Below are 24260 nucleotides of genomic sequence, written 5' to 3'. Positions count from 1 at the left end.
TTTGTAAAATAAATCCCTTTTTTGAGCCGTTATGCTGTCTCCTTCCCTCAATTGTCATGGTCACGAGAGAGAAAAAAAAGACATGGAAGCAATAGCTCCACCTTCTATCACAGGCTTTCAGTGTAAATCAGAAGAGCAGAATTCCCTTTTTGTTTTGATTTTTCGAATTTACCCAACAGTGCATCAGCAATTTTGAGGACAACAATGTACGAAAACATACAAACCTCGTGACTCCCAGGAGAAAAAGAAAACCTGGGTGCAACGTGTCCACCTTCTTACGCGGTGTTCAAAAGAGCAGGTCCTCTGTCCTTTTTTTTTTAAAAGCTTACAGCACCTGGTATTCCCAGGCGGTCTCCCATCCAAGTACTGACCAGGCCCGACCCTGCTTAGCTTCCGAGATCAGACGAGATCGGGCGTGTTTTTTTTTTTTTTTTTTTTTTATTATTATTATTTTTTAACAAAAGGTAAAATGAAATGAAGCAAACTGTTTAAATTTACACAGTAGCAGGACTCACATCACAGCAACACATGCACCTAAATCAAACAGAGAAGCAAAACCAAACAACACAACGAGGCAATACACCAGTACAAAATCAAATCCCCACAACTCTGAAGAATCTCCGTGGTGGAGAGGCAGGACTGCTAACCGCAGTCTATCCGTACCTCACCATCACCCCGGATCCTTATGAGGGTGCTGCCTGCAATAAACCAACTCTCAAAGTCATTCTTTTCCAATGCTCCGTGCATCATGTTGACATCCCTCTGCAAACCACTCTTGAACATACTCCAGACGTCGGCCCTCCTCTTCTCATAATGGGCCAGATTTCTCCTCATTTTGACAGCAAACCTTGCATGGCTCAGCATGTAGTTTAAGAGACTCACCCCTTTCATTTTCCCTCCAACCCCAAACAGCCACAATTCCTTCCACTCCATTCTCTCAACATATCTTTCTTTCCAGCACCTGTTGATTATCCCCTTCAATCTCTCGAAATACACCTGCAACTCCGCACATTCAGCAAACTCATGCATGCATGTTTCTACTTCCACTCCGCATACATCACATTCTTTCTTCACATTCACATCAAACTTACTTATAATTAAGTTGTTAAAGACCCTGTTGTGTCTTAACAGAAAGTCAAAATTCTCACATTCACTGCTGTTCCATTTCACTCTCAAGTTCGTCCATATTCTTTTCACCTCCATGTCCTTCATCACTCTCGACCATACTTTCTCAGCTGCTGGTCTCCTCACATCCCTCCCTCTTAAGCATTTGTACAGCACTCTGGTTTTCGCATTCATTAGGTTCACCATCTTCTCACTATCTTCTATATGCAGCTCAATCTCTCCTTCCTCATCCACCCCATTCTCTCTTCCAATCATTTCCATCCACTCTTTGGGCATCCCCCCCTTTATCTTATCCATCAGCCCCTCTGCTGTCCCCATCCACATTTCATCACCCCTGCTCCTCACCTCATCCACTATCACCTGTGCCCTCATAAACCCTGGTACATATTCATACACTAAATCTCTCACCTTCCTGAACCCCGCCCTCCACATCAGCCTGTTGTACAGTGTTTCCCCATCCCATGTGATTTTAGGGTTCAGAAACACGGGCTGCTCCCAGACTTGCTTCAAATTCTTGCACTCATACTTCACATATTTCACAAACTCCCCCCATGCTCCCAACATCTCTTTATGGAAATCAGATACTTCGCTCATCATCCCTTTCTTCAGTTCCATGTACACGGCACTGTCTCCACACCCCCCACATCTATCAATCGCTTCTTTTAGAAAAACCTTCCATATCTGGTCGCTGTTGTTCCTTAGATACCTCACCATCATTTTCACCCTAAGTGCTTTCTTCTTTTTTTCTAAATTGATCAGTTTCAGTCCTCCGTCCTCATACTCGTTTTCCATCACTTCCCTGGCTATTCTGACTCCCTTCCCGTCCCACAGAAACTCGCTCACTTCTCTCTCCACCTCCTTCATCACTCTCTCAGGTACATCTAGCACATTCATGACATACACTAGCTTACTCATCACTAGTGTGTTGACAACTACCACCTTCCCTTTCAATCCTAGCCCTCTTTGCTTCCAGAACCCTAATGTTTTCCTAATATTGTTCACTATCCCTTCATATTGCATATCTCTCCCTTCCTTGTCCTTAATCCCTAAATTAACTCCCAGTACTCTGAAGTAATCTTGCTTCTCTTTTAACCCTATCTCCACCCTTCCTATGCTCCCCTCTCCTATATACATGATCTCTGACTTCTCTATGTTCACTTTAGCCCCTGATGCTCTCCCATACAGCGCTAAACTATCTAGTACACCCACTATGCTCTCCCTGTCCTTCACTGTGACTGTTGTGTCGTCCGCATATTGATATAATAGGCTCTCTTTCCCTCCTGGTAGCTCTATTCCCCTGATTTTTTTATTCTGCCTTAAAAGTTGTGCTAGTGGCTCAGCTGACAGTGAGTACAGCAGTGCTGACATCGGACACCCTTGCCTCACCGACCTTTCTAGCCTGAACGTGTCTGTGACTATCCCATTGATTTTAACGCAGCTGTGTGCTCTGTCATACATCCTCCTGATCCATCCCCTTAGCCTATGCCCGAACCCCATTTCCTCCAGCACCCTGTGCAAGTAGGTGTGATCTACTCTGTCGAATGCCTTGTTTAAATCTAAACTCATTACAGCCCCCCCCTTTCCCCTCTTCATGAATTCTATTGTGTCTCTAATGCTGCTCACTGTGTCGGCTATGTCCCTGCCTGGTATACTATAAGCCTGCGTGCTCCCTACCACCGTCCCTATGACTCTTTTGATCCTATTGGCTAACACCCGCGCTAATATCTTATAATCTGTGTTCAACATTGTAAGTGGTCTGTAGTTTTCTAATCTATCCCTATTCCCTTTCTTGTGAATGATGCTAACAAGCCCTGTCGCCATATCTGCTGTCATCCTATCCCCCTCTTCTATCCATCTAAACACTCTATCTAGCACAGGCACTAGTTCCTCCCTGAATTCCATGTAAAACTCCCCAGTGATGCCATCTATCCCAGGACTCTTATTCCTGCCTAGCCCTGCTATAGCTGCTTCTATTTCTCCTGTCCCTATGTTGCCCTCACACATCTCCCTATCGTCATCGCTCAGCTTACCTTCCACTTTCTCCAACACCAAACTCATGCTCTCTTCATCCACTTCTCCTCCGCTAAATAATTCCCTATAAAATCCTTCTACCCTTTCTGCTATCCCAACAAGGTCTGTTATTCCTTCTCCCTCCTTTCCTTCCACCTTCTCTAAGTAGTTCCTCTTCTGTTTGGTTTTCTCTAGCCCGAGAAAAAACCTTGTACATTTCTCTCCCTCAATCACATGTCTCGCCCTACTCCTGACTATTGCTCCCTTGCACTTTCTCTGTTCTATCTCCTTCAGCTCGTCTTTAATTCTTATATAGTTCTCCATATCGCTCCCCTCTTCATCCATCCTCTCTGCCTCCTTCTCTAGCTCCTCCTTTAGTTCCCTCTCTCTCTTTCTCGCTCTCCTATTCCTACCTCTGCTGTAATTTACGCTGAGCTCTTTAATTTCTGATTTCAGGTTCTCCCACCACCCGCCGACGTCGTCCTCATACATGCTATCATTCTTTCTTGTATTGATCCACTCTCTCACTTTCTTTTTATACTGTGCATCTTTCACCAATTCACCATTCAGACACCACACACCACCACCCCTCCTTTCAATTGGTTGAGTTAAGCTGAACTCCAGCACCATGTGATCGCTTAGTGCAGTGACTTTGTACGCTATCTCTCCTATCCTATCTGCTATGCCCTTTGCTCCCAAAACTAAATCTATCCTGCTTTGCTTCAGGACCCCTCTCACCACTTGTCTCCTGGAAAAGGCCCTCCCTTTCGGATTCCTCTCTCTCCACACATCCATCATCCCTCTGTCTCTCATCATCTTTTTCAGCGCGCCTCTCGACGCATCGCTCCTATAACACACACTCGATGACGCGTCTAACCTTCCACACCACACATTAAAATCCCCCACAATCATGCAGTTGTCTTCACACATCTCTCCCGCCCTCTCAAAAAAACCCTTTCTCTCTCTCTCCTCATTTGGCGCATATAAGTTTATTAACTTATACTTTCCCCCATTGTGTTCAAATGAAATCCCTATCATTCTCCCTTCCCCATCATCCACGCACTTCCTAACATTCTCAATCACTCCCCTCTTCACTAAGATTGCCACCCCCCTTGATTTATCTCCCCCATTATTCACATACATCTCTCCCATCCATCCTCTTCCCGTCTCTCTCACACACATATCGTCCCAGTGAGTCTCTTGTAGGCATATAACGTCAGCGTCGCACACCAGCAGGGCTTGCTGCCTCCTCTCTCGATCTCTGAGCCCGTTGCCGTTAAATGAAGACAAGCTAAGCACCATCAACAGTTTTATCAAGAGTGTCCACACTGTCATTTAGCTGCTTTCTTTTCCATTCGTCCCAATCTTTTGCTTTGTCTCTTGATTTGGGGCCTTTTCCTCACCTCACCCACCTTCTCCATGACCTCTCCCTCACTCGAAGTCACATTAGTGAACTCCCACTCCATCCCGCTCTGTCCCTCCCCAGCAGCCCCACTCGTTCCCAGTCCTCCCTTCCCTTCCATCTTTACCTCACTTTCCCCCCCGTCCGTTCCTCCGCTCGTCTCTCTGGCGCCTGCGTCTCTCACTCGCTCCCCTCCGTTGACAGTCTCCGTTTCCTTCTCTCCGTCCGTTGGTGTCTCCGTTACTGTCTCTCCATCTCCGTCCTGCTCCTCTCCGACCTGCTCCTCTTCCTCCTGCATCCTCTCCTCTCCTGCTCCTTCCACTCCTGCTGTCGGATCCGCGTCTCTACCTCCACTCGGGCTTCGTTCTCCGCCACCGGTCGCCTCCTTACTCCGATGCCCGTCTCCCGGCTGCTCCTTCTCCTGCCGCCGCTCCTCCTCCTCCTCCTGCTCCTCCTGTTGCTTCTCCGCGCACTCTCTGGCGTAGTGTCCTTGCTGGCCGCACTTGAAACACGTGAAGTCCGGACAGTCTCTGACTATGTGTCCCGGCTGGATGCAGAGTCGGCAGACTTTTATCTGCCTGTCGTGTATGACTCTGAAATGTTCGGCTCCTCCCGCCGTCTCAAACCTGGCCGAATACGGGAGCGATTTGACAGTCTCCGTGAACCTCACTTTCATGTACCTGGTCCCGTCAGCTATCTCGGTTCCGGGCCACACCCGTCTCCTTATGCTCGATACCGGAGTCACTCCCCAGTCCAGTAGTTTCCTTGTTATTATTTCATCGCCGATGTATATCGGCAGATTAATGAATGACACCACCATTTCATCTTTATTTATTTCACTTGCCGTAACCGTGTTGTTCTGTATTCTCAATCCGTCCATCAGCTTTGCCTTCCCTTCTTCGCTTCGCATCGTTAGCTCGTAGCTCTTCGGGTTCTTATACCTGCATCCAATCACCTCACCGCACTCCTCCTTCACTTTCCGAAGCAGCTCCATCATCGTTGTCTTGTCGCTCCCTTCAATCTCCACACTCAGCGTTAACTTTTTTTCATAGCTCCTCTTTTCGTTTTGTCCGTCGTCCGTGTTTTGTTTGGTGCGTCTCATCTCCGGTCCCTTTTCATTTGCCATGTGATCAATCCGTAACTTCCCTCACAGGGAGCGAAGTCCCCCAAACAGCAGGGCTGTCGGGGGATTCAGTTCCGCAGTGAAAATACTTTAACTGTCAACACTGTCCGACACAAACTGGGGTGATCTAACTGATTTGACTTGCCGCTAGCTCTCAATACGCACAGCTGACTCGCGTGGGGCGTGTTCAGGGTGGTATGGCCGTAAGCAAAGACAGGGCCTGCCAAAAGGCTACTTGTAGTTGCTCTAACGCCACGCTGTGCTCCTCTGCCCGCCTCAAACGCCACGCTCCTCTGCCCGCCTCAAACGCCACGCTCCTCTGCCCGCCTCAAACGCCACGCTCCTCTGCCCGCCTCAAACGCCACGCTCCTCTGCCCGCCTCAAACGCCACGCTCCTCTGCCCGCCTCAAACGCCACGCTCCTCTGCCCGCCTATCCGGAGTGCGCCTCCATTTTTCCCACAACACACACGCACATATTGAAAAAAACACTGTGTGAAAAGGTAAAAATCCTTGTGGCTCACGTGACGGCCTCTGTCTGGTTCATTCAGGCCACTCTGTGGGAGTGATACCTCTCTGGTAGTAACATCTTTGTTTTTAGTTGATTGCAAACTTGGGGCACCTGGGAGTGGTGAGCCAAGGGTGATCAAGCCCACCTGATCGGAATACGCGGCTGGCTCTTCGCCGCAATGCATACCCTGCTTGTATGATTTAAGTTAACTGTTACAAAATAGATGGTGAGTTAATTCCTTTGTAGAATAAATCCCTTTTTTGAGCCGTTATGCTGTCTCCTTCCCTCAATTGTCATGGTCACGAGAGAGAAAAAAAAGACATGGAAGCAATAGCTCCACCTTCTATCACAGGCTTTCAGTGTAAATCAGAAGAGCAGAATTCCCTTTTGTTTTGATTTTTCGAATTTACCCAACAGTGCATCAGCAATTTTGAGGACAACAATGTACGAAAACATACAAACCTCGTGACTCCCAGGAGAAAAAGAAAACCTGGGTGCAACGTGTCCACCTTCTTACGCGGTGTTCAAAAGAGCAGGTCCTCTGTCCTTTTTTTTTTAAAAGCTTACAGCACCTGGTATTCCCAGGCGGTCTCCCATCCAAGTACTGACCAGGCCCGACCCTGCTTAGCTTCCGAGATCAGACGAGATCGGGCGTGTTCAGGGTGGTATGGCCGTAAGCAAAGACAGGGCCTGCCAAAAGGCTACTTGTAGTTGCTCTAACGCCACGCTGTGCTCCTCTGCCCGCCTCAAACGCCACGCTCCTCTGCCCGCCTCAAACGCCACGCTCCTCTGCCCGCCTCAAACGCCACGCTCCTCTGCCCGCCTCAAACGCCACGCTCCTCTGCCCGCCTCAAACGCCACGCTCCTCTGCCCGCCTATCCGGAGTGCGCCTCCATTTTTCCCACAACACACACGCACATATTGAAAAAAACACTGTGTGAAAAGGTAAAAATCCTTGTGGCTCACGTGACGGCCTCTGTCTGGTTCATTCAGGCCACTCTGTGGGAGTGATACCTCTCTGGTAGTAACATCTTTGTTTTTAGTTGATTGCAAACTTGGGGCACCTGGGAGTGGTGAGCCAAGGGTGATCAAGCCCACCTGATCGGAATACGCGGCTGGCTCTTCGCCGCAATGCATACCCTGCTTGTATGATTTAAGTTAACTGTTACAAAATAGATGGTGAGTTAATTCCTTTGTAAAATAAATCCCTTTTTTGAGCCGTTATGCTGTCTCCTTCCCTCAATTGTCATGGTCACGAGAGAGAAAAAAAAGACATGGAAGCAATAGCTCCACCTTCTATCACAGGCTTTCAGTGTAAATCAGAAGAGCAGAATTCCCTTTTTGTTTTGATTTTTCGAATTTACCCAACAGTGCATCAGCAATTTTGAGGACAACAATGTACGAAAACATACAAACCTCGTGACTCCCAGGAGAAAAAGAAAACCTGGGTGCAACGTGTCCACCTTCTTACGCGGTGTTCAAAAGAGCAGGTCCTCTGTCCTTTTTTTTTTAAAAGCTTACAGCACCTGGTATTCCCAGGCGGTCTCCCATCCAAGTACTGACCAGGCCCGACCCTGCTTAGCTTCCGAGATCAGACGAGATCGGGCGTGTTCAGGGTGGTATGGCCGTAAGCAAAGACAGGGCCTGCCAAAAGGCTACTTGTAGTTGCTCTAACGCCACGCTGTGCTCCTCTGCCCGCCTCAAACGCCACGCTCCTCTGCCCGCCTCAAACGCCACGCTCCTCTGCCCGCCTCAAACGCCACGCTCCTCTGCCCGCCTCAAACGCCACGCTCCTCTGCCCGCCTCAAACGCCACGCTCCTCTGCCCGCCTATCCGGAGTGCGCCTCCATTTTTCCCACAACACACACGCACATATTGAAAAAAACACTGTGTGAAAAGGTAAAAATCCTTGTGGCTCACGTGACGGCCTCTGTCTGGTTCATTCAGGCCACTCTGTGGGAGTGATACCTCTCTGGTAGTAACATCTTTGTTTTTAGTTGATTGCAAACTTGGGGCACCTGGGAGTGGTGAGCCAAGGGTGATCAAGCCCACCTGATCGGAATACGCGGCTGGCTCTTCGCCGCAATGCATACCCTGCTTGTATGATTTAAGTTAACTGTTACAAAATAGATGGTGAGTTAATTCCTTTGTAGAATAAATCCCTTTTTTGAGCCGTTATGCTGTCTCCTTCCCTCAATTGTCATGGTCACGAGAGAGAAAAAAAAGACATGGAAGCAATAGCTCCACCTTCTATCACAGGCTTTCAGTGTAAATCAGAAGAGCAGAATTCCCTTTTGTTTTGATTTTTCGAATTTACCCAACAGTGCATCAGCAATTTTGAGGACAACAATGTACGAAAACATACAAACCTCGTGACTCCCAGGAGAAAAAGAAAACCTGGGTGCAACGTGTCCACCTTCTTACGCGGTGTTCAAAAGAGCAGGTCCTCTGTCCTTTTTTTTTTAAAAGCTTACAGCACCTGGTATTCCCAGGCGGTCTCCCATCCAAGTACTGACCAGGCCCGACCCTGCTTAGCTTCCGAGATCAGACGAGATCGGGCGTGTTCAGGGTGGTATGGCCGTAAGCAAAGACAGGGCCTGCCAAAAGGCTACTTGTAGTTGCTCTAACGCCACGCTGTGCTCCTCTGCCCGCCTCAAACGCCACGCTCCTCTGCCCGCCTCAAACGCCACGCTCCTCTGCCCGCCTCAAACGCCACGCTCCTCTGCCCGCCTCAAACGCCACGCTCCTCTGCCCGCCTCAAACGCCACGCTCCTCTGCCCGCCTATCCGGAGTGCGCCTCCATTTTTCCCACAACACACACGCACATATTGAAAAAAACACTGTGTGAAAAGGTAAAAATCCTTGTGGCTCACGTGACGGCCTCTGTCTGGTTCATTCAGGCCACTCTGTGGGAGTGATACCTCTCTGGTAGTAACATCTTTGTTTTTAGTTGATTGCAAACTTGGGGCACCTGGGAGTGGTGAGCCAAGGGTGATCAAGCCCACCTGATCGGAATACGCGGCTGGCTCTTCGCCGCAATGCATACCCTGCTTGTATGATTTAAGTTAACTGTTACAAAATAGATGGTGAGTTAATTCCTTTGTAGAATAAATCCCTTTTTTGAGCCGTTATGCTGTCTCCTTCCCTCAATTGTCATGGTCACGAGAGAGAAAAAAAAGACATGGAAGCAATAGCTCCACCTTCTATCACAGGCTTTCAGTGTAAATCAGAAGAGCAGAATTCCCTTTTGTTTTGATTTTTCGAATTTACCCAACAGTGCATCAGCAATTTTGAGGACAACAATGTACGAAAACATACAAACCTCGTGACTCCCAGGAGAAAAAGAAAACCTGGGTGCAACGTGTCCACCTTCTTACGCGGTGTTCAAAAGAGCAGGTCCTCTGTCCTTTTTTTTTTAAAAGCTTACAGCACCTGGTATTCCCAGGCGGTCTCCCATCCAAGTACTGACCAGGCCCGACCCTGCTTAGCTTCCGAGATCAGACGAGATCGGGCGTGTTCAGGGTGGTATGGCCGTAAGCAAAGACAGGGCCTGCCAAAAGGCTACTTGTAGTTGCTCTAACGCCACGCTGTGCTCCTCTGCCCGCCTCAAACGCCACGCTCCTCTGCCCGCCTCAAACGCCACGCTCCTCTGCCCGCCTCAAACGCCACGCTCCTCTGCCCGCCTCAAACGCCACGCTCCTCTGCCCGCCTCAAACGCCACGCTCCTCTGCCCGCCTATCCGGAGTGCGCCTCCATTTTTCCCACAACACACACGCACATATTGAAAAAAACACTGTGTGAAAAGGTAAAAATCCTTGTGGCTCACGTGACGGCCTCTGTCTGGTTCATTCAGGCCACTCTGTGGGAGTGATACCTCTCTGGTAGTAACATCTTTGTTTTTAGTTGATTGCAAACTTGGGGCACCTGGGAGTGGTGAGCCAAGGGTGATCAAGCCCACCTGATCGGAATACGCGGCTGGCTCTTCGCCGCAATGCATACCCTGCTTGTATGATTTAAGTTAACTGTTACAAAATAGATGGTGAGTTAATTCCTTTGTAGAATAAATCCCTTTTTTGAGCCGTTATGCTGTCTCCTTCCCTCAATTGTCATGGTCACGAGAGAGAAAAAAAAGACATGGAAGCAATAGCTCCACCTTCTATCACAGGCTTTCAGTGTAAATCAGAAGAGCAGAATTCCCTTTTGTTTTGATTTTTCGAATTTACCCAACAGTGCATCAGCAATTTTGAGGACAACAATGTACGAAAACATACAAACCTCGTGACTCCCAGGAGAAAAAGAAAACCTGGGTGCAACGTGTCCACCTTCTTACGCGGTGTTCAAAAGAGCAGGTCCTCTGTCCTTTTTTTTTTAAAAGCTTACAGCACCTGGTATTCCCAGGCGGTCTCCCATCCAAGTACTGACCAGGCCCGACCCTGCTTAGCTTCCGAGATCAGACGAGATCGGGCGTGTTCAGGGTGGTATGGCCGTAAGCAAAGACAGGGCCTGCCAAAAGGCTACTTGTAGTTGCTCTAACGCCACGCTGTGCTCCTCTGCCCGCCTCAAACGCCACGCTCCTCTGCCCGCCTCAAACGCCACGCTCCTCTGCCCGCCTCAAACGCCACGCTCCTCTGCCCGCCTCAAACGCCACGCTCCTCTGCCCGCCTATCCGGAGTGCGCCTCCATTTTTCCCACAATACACACGCACATATTGAAAAAAACACTGTGTGAAAAGGTAAAAATCCTTGTGGCTCACGTGACGGCCTCTGTCTGGTTCATTCAGGCCACTCTGTGGGAGTGATACCTCTCTGGTAGTAACATCTTTGTTTTTAGTTGATTGCAAACTTGGGGCACCTGGGAGTGGTGAGCCAAGGGTGATCAAGCCCACCTGATCGGAATACGCGGCTGGCTCTTCGCCGCAATGCATACCCTGCTTGTATGATTTAAGTTAACTGTTACAAAATAGATGGTGAGTTAATTCCTTTGTAAAATAAATCCCTTTTTTGAGCCGTTATGCTGTCTCCTTCCCTCAATTGTCATGGTCACGAGAGAGAAAAAAAAGACATGGAAGCAATAGCTCCACCTTCTATCACAGGCTTTCAGTGTAAATCAGAAGAGCAGAATTCCCTTTTTGTTTTGATTTTTCGAATTTACCCAACAGTGCATCAGCAATTTTGAGGACAACAATGTACGAAAACATACAAACCTCGTGACTCCCAGGAGAAAAAGAAAACCTGGGTGCAACGTGTCCACCTTCTTACGCGGTGTTCAAAAGAGCAGGTCCTCTGTCCTTTTTTTTTTAAAAGCTTACAGCACCTGGTATTCCCAGGCGGTCTCCCATCCAAGTACTGACCAGGCCCGACCCTGCTTAGCTTCCGAGATCAGACGAGATCGGGCGTGTTCAGGGTGGTATGGCCGTAAGCAAAGACAGGGCCTGCCAAAAGGCTACTTGTAGTTGCTCTAACGCCACGCTGTGCTCCTCTGCCCGCCTCAAACGCCACGCTCCTCTGCCCGCCTCAAACGCCACGCTCCTCTGCCCGCCTCAAACGCCACGCTCCTCTGCCCGCCTATCCGGAGTGCGCCTCCATTTTTCCCACAACACACACGCACATATTGAAAAAAACACTGTGTGAAAAGGTAAAAATCCTTGTGGCTCACGTGACGGCCTCTGTCTGGTTCATTCAGGCCACTCTGTGGGAGTGATACCTCTCTGGTAGTAACATCTTTGTTTTTAGTTGATTGCAAACTTGGGGCACCTGGGAGTGGTGAGCCAAGGGTGATCAAGCCCACCTGATCGGAATACGCGGCTGGCTCTTCGCCGCAATGCATACCCTGCTTGTATGATTTAAGTTAACTGTTACAAAATAGATGGTGAGTTAATTCCTTTGTAAAATAAATCCCTTTTTTGAGCCGTTATGCTGTCTCCTTCCCTCAATTGTCATGGTCACGAGAGAGAAAAAAAAGACATGGAAGCAATAGCTCCACCTTCTATCACAGGCTTTCAGTGTAAATCAGAAGAGCAGAATTCCCTTTTTGTTTTGATTTTTCGAATTTACCCAACAGTGCATCAGCAATTTTGAGGACAACAATGTACGAAAACATACAAACCTCGTGACTCCCAGGAGAAAAAGAAAACCTGGGTGCAACGTGTCCACCTTCTTACGCGGTGTTCAAAAGAGCAGGTCCTCTGTCCTTTTTTTTTTAAAAGCTTACAGCACCTGGTATTCCCAGGCGGTCTCCCATCCAAGTACTGACCAGGCCCGACCCTGCTTAGCTTCCGAGATCAGACGAGATCGGGCGTGTTCAGGGTGGTATGGCCGTAAGCAAAGACAGGGCCTGCCAAAAGGCTACTTGTAGTTGCTCTAACGCCACGCTGTGCTCCTCTGCCCGCCTCAAACGCCACGCTCCTCTGCCCGCCTCAAACGCCACGCTCCTCTGCCCGCCTCAAACGCCACGCTCCTCTGCCCGCCTCAAACGCCACGCTCCTCTGCCCGCCTCAAACGCCACGCTCCTCTGCCCGCCTCAAACGCCACGCTCCTCTGCCCGCCTATCCGGAGTGCGCCTCCATTTTTCCCACAACACACACGCACATATTGAAAAAAACACTGTGTGAAAAGGTAAAAATCCTTGTGGCTCACGTGACGGCCTCTGTCTGGTTCATTCAGGCCACTCTGTGGGAGTGATACCTCTCTGGTAGTAACATCTTTGTTTTTAGTTGATTGCAAACTTGGGGCACCTGGGAGTGGTGAGCCAAGGGTGATCAAGCCCACCTGATCGGAATACGCGGCTGGCTCTTCGCCGCAATGCATACCCTGCTTGTATGATTTAAGTTAACTGTTACAAAATAGATGGTGAGTTAATTCCTTTGTAAAATAAATCCCTTTTTTGAGCCGTTATGCTGTCTCCTTCCCTCAATTGTCATGGTCACGAGAGAGAAAAAAAAGACATGGAAGCAATAGCTCCACCTTCTATCACAGGCTTTCAGTGTAAATCAGAAGAGCAGAATTCCCTTTTTGTTTTGATTTTTCGAATTTACCCAACAGTGCATCAGCAATTTTGAGGACAACAATGTACGAAAACATACAAACCTCGTGACTCCCAGGAGAAAAAGAAAACCTGGGTGCAACGTGTCCACCTTCTTACGCGGTGTTCAAAAGAGCAGGTCCTCTGTCCTTTTTTTTTTAAAAGCTTACAGCACCTGGTATTCCCAGGCGGTCTCCCATCCAAGTACTGACCAGGCCCGACCCTGCTTAGCTTCCGAGATCAGACGAGATCGGGCGTGTTCAGGGTGGTATGGCCGTAAGCAAAGACAGGGCCTGCCAAAAGGCTACTTGTAGTTGCTCTAACGCCACGCTGTGCTCCTCTGCCCGCCTCAAACGCCACGCTCCTCTGCCCGCCTCAAACGCCACGCTCCTCTGCCCGCCTATCCGGAGTGCGCCTCCATTTTTCCCACAACACACACGCACATATTGAAAAAAACACTGTGTGAAAAGGTAAAAATCCTTGTGGCTCACGTGACGGCCTCTGTCTGGTTCATTCAGGCCACTCTGTGGGAGTGATACCTCTCTGGTAGTAACATCTTTGTTTTTAGTTGATTGCAAACTTGGGGCACCTGGGAGTGGTGAGCCAAGGGTGATCAAGCCCACCTGATCGGAATACGCGGCTGGCTCTTCGCCGCAATGCATACCCTGCTTGTATGATTTAAGTTAACTGTTACAAAATAGATGGTGAGTTAATTCCTTTGTAAAATAAATCCCTTTTTTGAGCCGTTATGCTGTCTCCTTCCCTCAATTGTCATGGTCACGAGAGAGAAAAAAAAGACATGGAAGCAATAGCTCCACCTTCTATCACAGGCTTTCAGTGTAAATCAGAAGAGCAGAATTCCCTTTTTGTTTTGATTTTTCGAATTTACCCAACAGTGCATCAGCAATTTTGAGGACAACAATGTACGAAAACATACAAACCTCGTGACTCCCAGGAGAAAAAGAAAACCTGGGTGCAACGTGTCCACCTTCTTACGCGGTGTTCAAAAGAGCAGGTCCTCTGTCCTTTTTTTTTTAAAAGCTTACAGCACCTGGTATTCCCAGGCGGTCTCCCATCCAAGTACTGACCAGGCCCGACCCTGCTTAGCTTCCGAGATCAGACGAGATCGGGCGTGTTCAGGGTGGTATGGCCGTAAGCAAAGACAGGGCCTGCCAAAAGGCTACTTGTAGTTGCTCTAACGCCACGCTGTGCTCCTCTGCCCGCCTCAAACGCCACGCTCCTCTGCCCGCCTCAAACGCCACGCTCCTCTGCCCGCCTCAAACGCCACGCTCCTCTGCCCGCCTATCCGGAGTGCGCCTCCATTTTTCCCACAACACACACGCACATATTGAAAAAAACACTGTGTGAAAAGGTAAAAATCCTTGTGGCTCACGTGACGGCCTCTGTCTGGTTCATTCAGGCCACTCTGTGGGAGTGATACCTCTCTGGTAGTAACATCTTTGTTTTTAGTTGATTGCAAACTTGGGGCACCTGGGAGTGGTGAGCCAAGGGTGATCAAGCCCACCTGATCGGAATACGCGGCTGGCTCTTCGCCGCAATGCATACCCTGCTTGTATGATTTAAGTTAACTGTTACAAAATAGATGGTGAGTTAATTCCTTTGTAAAATAAATCCCTTTTTTGAGCCGTTATGCTGTCTCCTTCCCTCAATTGTCATGGTCACGAGAGAGAAAAAAAAGACATGGAAGCAATAGCTCCACCTTCTATCACAGGCTTTCAGTGTAAATCAGAAGAGCAGAATTCCCTTTTTGTTTTGATTTTTCGAATTTACCCAACAGTGCATCAGCAATTTTGAGGACAACAATGTACGAAAACATACAAACCTCGTGACTCCCAGGAGAAAAAGAAAACCTGGGTGCAACGTGTCCACCTTCTTACGCGGTGTTCAAAAGAGCAGGTCCTCTGTCCTTTTTTTTTTAAAAGCTTACAGCACCTGGTATTCCCAGGCGGTCTCCCATCCAAGTACTGACCAGGCCCGACCCTGCTTAGCTTCCGAGATCAGACGAGATCGGGCGTGTTCAGGGTGGTATGGCCGTAAGCAAAGACAGGGCCTGCCAAAAGGCTACTTGTAGTTGCTCTAACGCCACGCTGTGCTCCTCTGCCCGCCTCAAACGCCACGCTCCTCTGCCCGCCTCAAACGCCACGCTCCTCTGCCCGCCTCAAACGCCACGCTCCTCTGCCCGCCTATCCGGAGTGCGCCTCCATTTTTCCCACAACACACACGCACATATTGAAAAAAACACTGTGTGAAAAGGTAAAAATCCTTGTGGCTCACGTGACGGCCTCTGTCTGGTTCATTCAGGCCACTCTGTGGGAGTGATACCTCTCTGGTAGTAACATCTTTGTTTTTAGTTGATTGCAAACTTGGGGCACCTGGGAGTGGTGAGCCAAGGGTGATCAAGCCCACCTGATCGGAATACGCGGCTGGCTCTTCGCCGCAATGCATACCCTGCTTGTATGATTTAAGTTAACTGTTACAAAATAGATGGTGAGTTAATTCCTTTGTAAAATAAATCCCTTTTTTGAGCCGTTATGCTGTCTCCTTCCCTCAATTGTCATGGTCACGAGAGAGAAAAAAAAGACATGGAAGCAATAGCTCCACCTTCTATCACAGGCTTTCAGTGTAAATCAGAAGAGCAGAATTCCCTTTTTGTTTTGATTTTTCGAATTTACCCAACAGTGCATCAGCAATTTTGAGGACAACAATGTACGAAAACATACAAACCTCGTGACTCCCAGGAGAAAAAGAAAACCTGGGTGCAACGTGTCCACCTTCTTACGCGGTGTTCAAAAGAGCAGGTCCTCTGTCCTTTTTTTTTTAAAAGCTTACAGCACCTGGTATTCCCAGGCGGTCTCCCATCCAAGTACTGACCAGGCCCGACCCTGCTTAGCTTCCGAGATCAGACGAGATCGGGCGTGTTCAGGGTGGTATGGCCGTAAGCAAAGACAGGGCCTGCCAAAAGGCTACTTGTAGTTGCTCTAACGCCACGCTGTGCTCCTCTGCCCGCCTCAAACGCCACGCTCCTCTGCCCGCCTCAAACGCCACGCTCCTCTGCCCGCCTCAAACGCCACGCTCCTCTGCCCGCCTATCCGGAGTGCGCCTCCATTTTTCCCACAACACACACGCACATATTGAAAAAAACACTGTGTGAAAAGGTAAAAATCCTTGTGGCTCACGTGACGGCCTCTGTCTGGTTCATTCAGGCCACTCTGTGGGAGTGATACCTCTCTGGTAGTAACATCTTTGTTTTTAGTTGATTGCAAACTTGGGGCACCTGGGAGTGGTGAGCCAAGGGTGATCAAGCCCACCTGATCGGAATACGCGGCTGGCTCTTCGCCGCAATGCATACCCTGCTTGTATGATTTAAGTTAACTGTTACAAAATAGATGGTGAGTTAATTCCTTTGTAAAATAAATCCCTTTTTTGAGCCGTTATGCTGTCTCCTTCCCTCAATTGTCATGGTCACGAGAGAGAAAAAAAAGACATGGAAGCAATAGCTCCACCTTCTATCACAGGCTTTCAGTGTAAATCAGAAGAGCAGAATTCCCTTTTTGTTTTGATTTTTCGAATTTACCCAACAGTGCATCAGCAATTTTGAGGACAACAATGTACGAAAACATACAAACCTCGTGACTCCCAGGAGAAAAAGAAAACCTGGGTGCAACGTGTCCACCTTCTTACGCGGTGTTCAAAAGAGCAGGTCCTCTGTCCTTTTTTTTTTAAAAGCTTACAGCACCTGGTATTCCCAGGCGGTCTCCCATCCAAGTACTGACCAGGCCCGACCCTGCTTAGCTTCCGAGATCAGACGAGATCGGGCGTGTTCAGGGTGGTATGGCCGTAAGCAAAGACAGGGCCTGCCAAAAGGCTACTTGTAGTTGCTCTAACGCCACGCTGTGCTCCTCTGCCCGCCTCAAACGCCACGCTCCTCTGCCCGCCTCAAACGCCACGCTCCTCTGCCCGCCTCAAACGCCACGCTCCTCTGCCCGCCTCAAACGCCACGCTCCTCTGCCCGCCTCAAACGCCACACTCCTCTGCCCGCCTCAAACGCCACGCTCCTCTGCCCGCCTATCCGGAGTGCGCCTCCATTTTTCCCACAACACACACGCACATATTGAAAAAAACACTGTGTGAAAAGGTAAAAATCCTTGTGGCTCACGTGACGGCCTCTGTCTGGTTCATTCAGGCCACTCTGTGGGAGTGATACCTCTCTGGTAGTAACATCTTTGTTTTTAGTTGATTGCAAACTTGGGGCACCTGGGAGTGGTGAGCCAAGGGTGATCAAGCCCACCTGATCGGAATACGCGGCTGGCTCTTCGCCGCAATGCATACCCTGCTTGTATGATTTAAGTTAACTGTTACAAAATAGATGGTGAGTTAATTCCTTTGTAGAATAAATCCCTTTTTTGAGCCGTTATGCTGTCTCCTTCCCTCAATTGTCATGGTCACGAGAGAGAAAAAAAAGACATGGAAGCAATAGCTCCACCTTCTATCACAGGCTTTCAGTGTAAATCAGAAGAGCAGAATTCCCTTTTGTTTTGATTTTTCGAATTTACCCAACAGTGCATCAGCAATTTTGAGGACAACAATGTACGAAAACATACAAACCTCGTGACTCCCAGGAGAAAAAGAAAACCTGGGTGCAACGTGTCCACCTTCTTACGCGGTGTTCAAAAGAGCAGGTCCTCTGTCCTTTTTTTTTTAAAAGCTTACAGCACCTGGTATTCCCAGGCGGTCTCCCATCCAAGTACTGACCAGGCCCGACCCTGCTTAGCTTCCGAGATCAGACGAGATCGGGCGTGTTTTTTTTTTTTTTTTTTTTTTTATTATTTTTTAACAAAAGGTAAAATGAAATGAAGCAAACTGTTTAAATTTACACAGTAGCAGGACTCACATCACAGCAACACATGCACCTAAATCAAACAGAGAAGCAAAACCAAACAACACAACGAGGCAATACACCAGTACAAAATCAAATCCCCACAACTCTGAAGAATCTCCGTGGTGGAGAGGCAGGACTGCTAACCGCAGTCTATCCGTACCTCACCATCACCCCGGATCCTTATGAGGGTGCTGCCTGCAATAAACCAACTCTCAAAGTCATTCTTTTCCAATGCTCCGTGCATCATGTTGACATCCCTCTGCAAACCACTCTTGAACATACTCCAGACGTCGGCCCTCCTCTTCTCATAATGGGCCAGATTTCTCCTCATTTTGACAGCAAACCTTGCATGGCTCAGCATGTAGTTTAAGAGACTCACCCCTTTCATTTTCCCTCCAACCCCAAACAGCCACAATTCCTTCCACTCCATTCTCTCAACATATCTTTCTTTCCAGCACCTGTTGATTATCCCCTTCAATCTCTCGAAATACACCTGCAACTCCGCACATTCAGCAAACTCATGCATGCATGTTTCTACTTCCACTCCGCATACATCACATTCTTTCTTCACATTCACATCAAACTTACTTATAATTAAGTTGTTAAAGACCCTGTTGTGTCTTAACAGAAAGTCAAAATTCTCACATTCACTGCTGTTCCATTTCACTCTCAAGTTCGTCCATATTCTTTTCACCTCCATGTCCTTCATCACTCTCGACCATACTTTCTCAGCTGCTGGTCTCCTCACATCCCTCCCTCTTAAGCATTTGTACAGCACTCTGGTTTTCGCATTCATTAGGTTCACCATCTTCTCACTATCTTCTATATGCAGCTCAATCTCTCCTTCCTCATCCACCCCATTCTCTCTTCCAATCATTTCCATCCACTCTTTGGGCATCCCCCCCTTTATCTTATCCATCAGCCCCTCTGCTGTCCCCATCCACATTTCATCACCCCTGCTCCTCACCTCATCCACTATCACCTGTGCCCTCATAAACCCTGGTACATATTCATACACTAAATCTCTCACCTTCCTGAACCCCGCCCTCCACATCAGCCTGTTGTACAGTGTTTCCCCATCCCATGTGATTTTAGGGTTCAGAAACACGGGCTGCTCCCAGACTTGCTTCAAATTCTTGCACTCATACTTCACATATTTCACAAACTCCCCCCATGCTCCCAACATCTCTTTATGGAAATCAGATACTTCGCTCATCATCCCTTTCTTCAGTTCCATGTACACGGCACTGTCTCCACACCCCCCACATCTATCAATCGCTTCTTTTAGAAAAACCTTCCATATCTGGTCGCTGTTGTTCCTTAGATACCTCACCATCATTTTCACCCTAAGTGCTTTCTTCTTTTTTTCTAAATTGATCAGTTTCAGTCCTCCGTCCTCATACTCGTTTTCCATCACTTCCCTGGCTATTCTGACTCCCTTCCCGTCCCACAGAAACTCGCTCACTTCTCTCTCCACCTCCTTCATCACTCTCTCAGGTACATCTAGCACATTCATGACATACACTAGCTTACTCATCACTAGTGTGTTGACAACTACCACCTTCCCTTTCAATCCTAGCCCTCTTTGCTTCCAGAACCCTAATGTTTTCCTAATATTGTTCACTATCCCTTCATATTGCATATCTCTCCCTTCCTTGTCCTTAATCCCTAAATTAACTCCCAGTACTCTGAAGTAATCTTGCTTCTCTTTTAACCCTATCTCCACCCTTCCTATGCTCCCCTCTCCTATATACATGATCTCTGACTTCTCTATGTTCACTTTAGCCCCTGATGCTCTCCCATACAGCGCTAAACTATCTAGTACACCCACTATGCTCTCCCTGTCCTTCACTGTGACTGTTGTGTCGTCCGCATATTGATATAATAGGCTCTCTTTCCCTCCTGGTAGCTCTATTCCCCTGATTTTTTTATTCTGCCTTAAAAGTTGTGCTAGTGGCTCAGCTGACAGTGAGTACAGCAGTGCTGACATCGGACACCCTTGCCTCACCGACCTTTCTAGCCTGAACGTGTCTGTGACTATCCCATTGATTTTAACGCAGCTGTGTGCTCTGTCATACATCCTCCTGATCCATCCCCTTAGCCTATGCCCGAACCCCATTTCCTCCAGCACCCTGTGCAAGTAGGTGTGATCTACTCTGTCGAATGCCTTGTTTAAATCTAAACTCATTACAGCCCCCCCCTTTCCCCTCTTCATGAATTCTATTGTGTCTCTAATGCTGCTCACTGTGTCGGCTATGTCCCTGCCTGGTATACTATAAGCCTGCGTGCTCCCTACCACCGTCCCTATGACTCTTTTGATCCTATTGGCTAACACCCGCGCTAATATCTTATAATCTGTGTTCAACATTGTAAGTGGTCTGTAGTTTTCTAATCTATCCCTATTCCCTTTCTTGTGAATGATGCTAACAAGCCCTGTCGCCATATCTGCTGTCATCCTATCCCCCTCTTCTATCCATCTAAACACTCTATCTAGCACAGGCACTAGTTCCTCCCTGAATTCCATGTAAAACTCCCCAGTGATGCCATCTATCCCAGGACTCTTATTCCTGCCTAGCCCTGCTATAGCTGCTTCTATTTCTCCTGTCCCTATGTTGCCCTCACACATCTCCCTATCGTCATCGCTCAGCTTACCTTCCACTTTCTCCAACACCAAACTCATGCTCTCTTCATCCACTTCTCCTCCGCTAAATAATTCCCTATAAAATCCTTCTACCCTTTCTGCTATCCCAACAAGGTCTGTTATTCCTTCTCCCTCCTTTCCTTCCACCTTCTCTAAGTAGTTCCTCTTCTGTTTGGTTTTCTCTAGCCCGAGAAAAAACCTTGTACATTTCTCTCCCTCAATCACATGTCTCGCCCTACTCCTGACTATTGCTCCCTTGCACTTTCTCTGTTCTATCTCCTTCAGCTCGTCTTTAATTCTTATATAGTTCTCCATATCGCTCCCCTCTTCATCCATCCTCTCTGCCTCCTTCTCTAGCTCCTCCTTTAGTTCCCTCTCTCTCTTTCTCGCTCTCCTATTCCTACCTCTGCTGTAATTTACGCTGAGCTCTTTAATTTCTGATTTCAGGTTCTCCCACCACCCGCCGACGTCGTCCTCATACATGCTATCATTCTTTCTTGTATTGATCCACTCTCTCACTTTCTTTTTATACTGTGCATCTTTCACCAATTCACCATTCAGACACCACACACCACCACCCCTCCTTTCAATTGGTTGAGTTAAGCTGAACTCCAGCACCATGTGATCGCTTAGTGCAGTGACTTTGTACGCTATCTCTCCTATCCTATCTGCTATGCCCTTTGCTCCCAAAACTAAATCTATCCTGCTTTGCTTCAGGACCCCTCTCACCACTTGTCTCCTGGAAAAGGCCCTCCCTTTCGGATTCCTCTCTCTCCACACATCCATCATCCCTCTGTCTCTCATCATCTTTTTCAGCGCGCCTCTCGACGCATCGCTCCTATAACACACACTCGATGACGCGTCTAACCTTCCACACCACACATTAAAATCCCCCACAATCATGCAGTTGTCTTCACACATCTCTCCCGCCCTCTCAAAAAAACCCTTTCTCTCTCTCTCCTCATTTGGCGCATATAAGTTTATTAACTTATACTTTCCCCCATTGTGTTCAAATGAAATCCCTATCATTCTCCCTTCCCCATCATCCACGCACTTCCTAACATTCTCAATCACTCCCCTCTTCACTAAGATTGCCACCCCCCTTGATTTATCTCCCCCATTATTCACATACATCTCTCCCATCCATCCTCTTCCCGTCTCTCTCACACACATATCGTCCCAGTGAGTCTCTTGTAGGCATATAACGTCAGCGTCGCACACCAGCAGGGCTTGCTGCCTCCTCTCTCGATCTCTGAGCCCGTTGCCGTTAAATGAAGACAAGCTAAGCACCATCAACAGTTTTATCAAGAGTGTCCACACTGTCATTTAGCTGCTTTCTTTTCCATTCGTCCCAATCTTTTGCTTTGTCTCTTGATTTGGGGCCTTTTCCTCACCTCACCCACCTTCTCCATGACCTCTCCCTCACTCGAAGTCACATTAGTGAACTCCCACTCCATCCCGCTCTGTCCCTCCCCAGCAGCCCCACTCGTTCCCAGTCCTCCCTTCCCTTCCATCTTTACCTCACTTTCCCCCCCGTCCGTTCCTCCGCTCGTCTCTCTGGCGCCTGCGTCTCTCACTCGCTCCCCTCCGTTGACAGTCTCCGTTTCCTTCTCTCCGTCCGTTGGTGTCTCCGTTACTGTCTCTCCATCTCCGTCCTGCTCCTCTCCGACCTGCTCCTCTTCCTCCTGCATCCTCTCCTCTCCTGCTCCTTCCACTCCTGCTGTCGGATCCGCGTCTCTACCTCCACTCGGGCTTCGTTCTCCGCCACCGGTCGCCTCCTTACTCCGATGCCCGTCTCCCGGCTGCTCCTTCTCCTGCCGCCGCTCCTCCTCCTCCTCCTGCTCCTCCTGTTGCTTCTCCGCGCACTCTCTGGCGTAGTGTCCTTGCTGGCCGCACTTGAAACACGTGAAGTCCGGACAGTCTCTGACTATGTGTCCCGGCTGGATGCAGAGTCGGCAGACTTTTATCTGCCTGTCGTGTATGACTCTGAAATGTTCGGCTCCTCCCGCCGTCTCAAACCTGGCCGAATACGGGAGCGATTTGACAGTCTCCGTGAACCTCACTTTCATGTACCTGGTCCCGTCAGCTATCTCGGTTCCGGGCCACACCCGTCTCCTTATGCTCGATACCGGAGTCACTCCCCAGTCCAGTAGTTTCCTTGTTATTATTTCATCGCCGATGTATATCGGCAGATTAATGAATGACACCACCATTTCATCTTTATTTATTTCACTTGCCGTAACCGTGTTGTTCTGTATTCTCAATCCGTCCATCAGCTTTGCCTTCCCTTCTTCGCTTCGCATCGTTAGCTCGTAGCTCTTCGGGTTCTTATACCTGCATCCAATCACCTCACCGCACTCCTCCTTCACTTTCCGAAGCAGCTCCATCATCGTTGTCTTGTCGCTCCCTTCAATCTCCACACTCAGCGTTAACTTTTTTTCATAGCTCCTCTTTTCGTTTTGTCCGTCGTCCGTGTTTTGTTTGGTGCGTCTCATCTCCGGTCCCTTTTCATTTGCCATGTGATCAATCCGTAACTTCCCTCACAGGGAGCGAAGTCCCCCAAACAGCAGGGCTGTCGGGGGATTCAGTTCCGCAGTGAAAATACTTTAACTGTCAACACTGTCCGACACAAACTGGGGTGATCTAACTGATTTGACTTGCCGCTAGCTCTCAATACGCACAGCTGACTCGCGTGGGGCGTGTTCAGGGTGGTATGGCCGTAAGCAAAGACAGGGCCTGCCAAAAGGCTACTTGTAGTTGCTCTAACGCCACGCTGTGCTCCTCTGCCCGCCTCAAACGCCACGCTCCTCTGCCCGCCTCAAACGCCACGCTCCTCTGCCCGCCTCAAACGCCACGCTCCTCTGCCCGCCTCAAACGCCACGCTCCTCTGCCCGCCTATCCGGAGTGCGCCTCCATTTTTCCCACAATACACACGCACATATTGAAAAAAACACTGTGTGAAAAGGTAAAAATCCTTGTGGCTCACGTGACGGCCTCTGTCTGGTTCATTCAGGCCACTCTGTGGGAGTGATACCTCTCTGGTAGTAACATCTTTGTTTTTAGTTGATTGCAAACTTGGGGCACCTGGGAGTGGTGAGCCAAGGGTGATCAAGCCCACCTGATCGGAATACGCGGCTGGCTCTTCGCCGCAATGCATACCCTGCTTGTATGATTTAAGTTAACTGTTACAAAATAGATGGTGAGTTAATTCCTTTGTAAAATAAATCCCTTTTTTGAGCCGTTATGCTGTCTCCTTCCCTCAATTGTCATGGTCACGAGAGAGAAAAAAAAGACATGGAAGCAATAGCTCCACCTTCTATCACAGGCTTTCAGTGTAAATCAGAAGAGCAGAATTCCCTTTTGTTTTGATTTTTCGAATTTACCCAACAGTGCATCAGCAATTTTGAGGACAACAATGTACGAAAACATACAAACCTCGTGACTCCCAGGAGAAAAAGAAAACCTGGGTGCAACGTGTCCACCTTCTTACGCGGTGTTCAAAAGAGCAGGTCCTCTGTCCTTTTTTTTTT

General features: G+C 48.5%; 2 protein-coding genes and 12 non-coding genes across 14 annotated transcripts; all 14 read right to left on the bottom strand.

Annotated features, from left to right (window-relative positions):
* Nucleotides 1-455: 455 nt before the first annotated feature.
* Nucleotides 456-5957, bottom strand: LOC144411338 (uncharacterized). The gene has a single exon (XM_078107508.1). It carries the CDS (start codon nt 5661-5663, stop codon nt 4467-4469), a length of 1197 nt encoding a protein of 398 aa, XP_077963634.1. The 5' UTR covers nt 5664-5957; the 3' UTR covers nt 456-4466.
* A 772-nt stretch (nt 5958-6729) lies between these two features.
* Nucleotides 6730-6848, bottom strand: LOC144411570 (5S ribosomal RNA). The gene has a single exon (XR_013468756.1). It is a non-coding gene; the product is annotated as a 5S ribosomal RNA (ribosomal RNA).
* An 835-nt stretch (nt 6849-7683) lies between these two features.
* LOC144411569 (5S ribosomal RNA) lies at nt 7684-7802 on the bottom strand. The gene has a single exon (XR_013468755.1). It is a non-coding gene; the product is annotated as a 5S ribosomal RNA (ribosomal RNA).
* Nucleotides 7803-8636: 834 nt separating this feature from the next.
* LOC144411568 (5S ribosomal RNA) lies at nt 8637-8755 on the bottom strand. Its single transcript, XR_013468754.1, has one exon. It is a non-coding gene; the product is annotated as a 5S ribosomal RNA (ribosomal RNA).
* Nucleotides 8756-9589: 834 nt separating this feature from the next.
* On the bottom strand, nt 9590-9708 carry LOC144411567 (5S ribosomal RNA). Its single transcript, XR_013468753.1, has one exon. It is a non-coding gene; the product is annotated as a 5S ribosomal RNA (ribosomal RNA).
* Nucleotides 9709-10542: 834 nt separating this feature from the next.
* On the bottom strand, nt 10543-10661 carry LOC144411566 (5S ribosomal RNA). Its single transcript, XR_013468752.1, has one exon. It is a non-coding gene; the product is annotated as a 5S ribosomal RNA (ribosomal RNA).
* Nucleotides 10662-11470: 809 nt separating this feature from the next.
* Nucleotides 11471-11589, bottom strand: LOC144411565 (5S ribosomal RNA). Its single transcript, XR_013468751.1, has one exon. It is a non-coding gene; the product is annotated as a 5S ribosomal RNA (ribosomal RNA).
* A 783-nt stretch (nt 11590-12372) lies between these two features.
* On the bottom strand, nt 12373-12491 carry LOC144411564 (5S ribosomal RNA). The gene has a single exon (XR_013468750.1). It is a non-coding gene; the product is annotated as a 5S ribosomal RNA (ribosomal RNA).
* An 861-nt stretch (nt 12492-13352) lies between these two features.
* LOC144411562 (5S ribosomal RNA) lies at nt 13353-13471 on the bottom strand. Its single transcript, XR_013468748.1, has one exon. It is a non-coding gene; the product is annotated as a 5S ribosomal RNA (ribosomal RNA).
* Nucleotides 13472-14228: 757 nt separating this feature from the next.
* LOC144411561 (5S ribosomal RNA) lies at nt 14229-14347 on the bottom strand. The gene has a single exon (XR_013468747.1). It is a non-coding gene; the product is annotated as a 5S ribosomal RNA (ribosomal RNA).
* A 783-nt stretch (nt 14348-15130) lies between these two features.
* On the bottom strand, nt 15131-15249 carry LOC144411560 (5S ribosomal RNA). The gene has a single exon (XR_013468746.1). It is a non-coding gene; the product is annotated as a 5S ribosomal RNA (ribosomal RNA).
* Nucleotides 15250-16032: 783 nt separating this feature from the next.
* Nucleotides 16033-16151, bottom strand: LOC144411559 (5S ribosomal RNA). The gene has a single exon (XR_013468745.1). It is a non-coding gene; the product is annotated as a 5S ribosomal RNA (ribosomal RNA).
* A 783-nt stretch (nt 16152-16934) lies between these two features.
* LOC144411558 (5S ribosomal RNA) lies at nt 16935-17053 on the bottom strand. Its single transcript, XR_013468744.1, has one exon. It is a non-coding gene; the product is annotated as a 5S ribosomal RNA (ribosomal RNA).
* Nucleotides 17054-17997: 944 nt separating this feature from the next.
* On the bottom strand, nt 17998-23543 carry LOC144411336 (uncharacterized). The gene has a single exon (XM_078107506.1). The coding sequence runs from the start codon at nt 23247-23249 to the stop codon at nt 22053-22055; it is 1197 nt and encodes a 398-aa protein (XP_077963632.1). The 5' UTR covers nt 23250-23543; the 3' UTR covers nt 17998-22052.
* Between the last annotated feature and the right edge of the window lie 717 nt (nt 23544-24260).

The sequence above is a fragment of the Gasterosteus aculeatus genome, chromosome 8 (genome assembly GCF_964276395.1).
Source record: "Gasterosteus aculeatus chromosome 8, fGasAcu3.hap1.1, whole genome shotgun sequence".
NCBI classification, from domain to species: Eukaryota; Metazoa; Chordata; class Actinopteri; order Perciformes; family Gasterosteidae; genus Gasterosteus; species Gasterosteus aculeatus.
The sequence above is the reverse complement of the archived record's forward strand: the minus strand, read 5'-3'. Positions and strand labels throughout refer to the sequence as shown.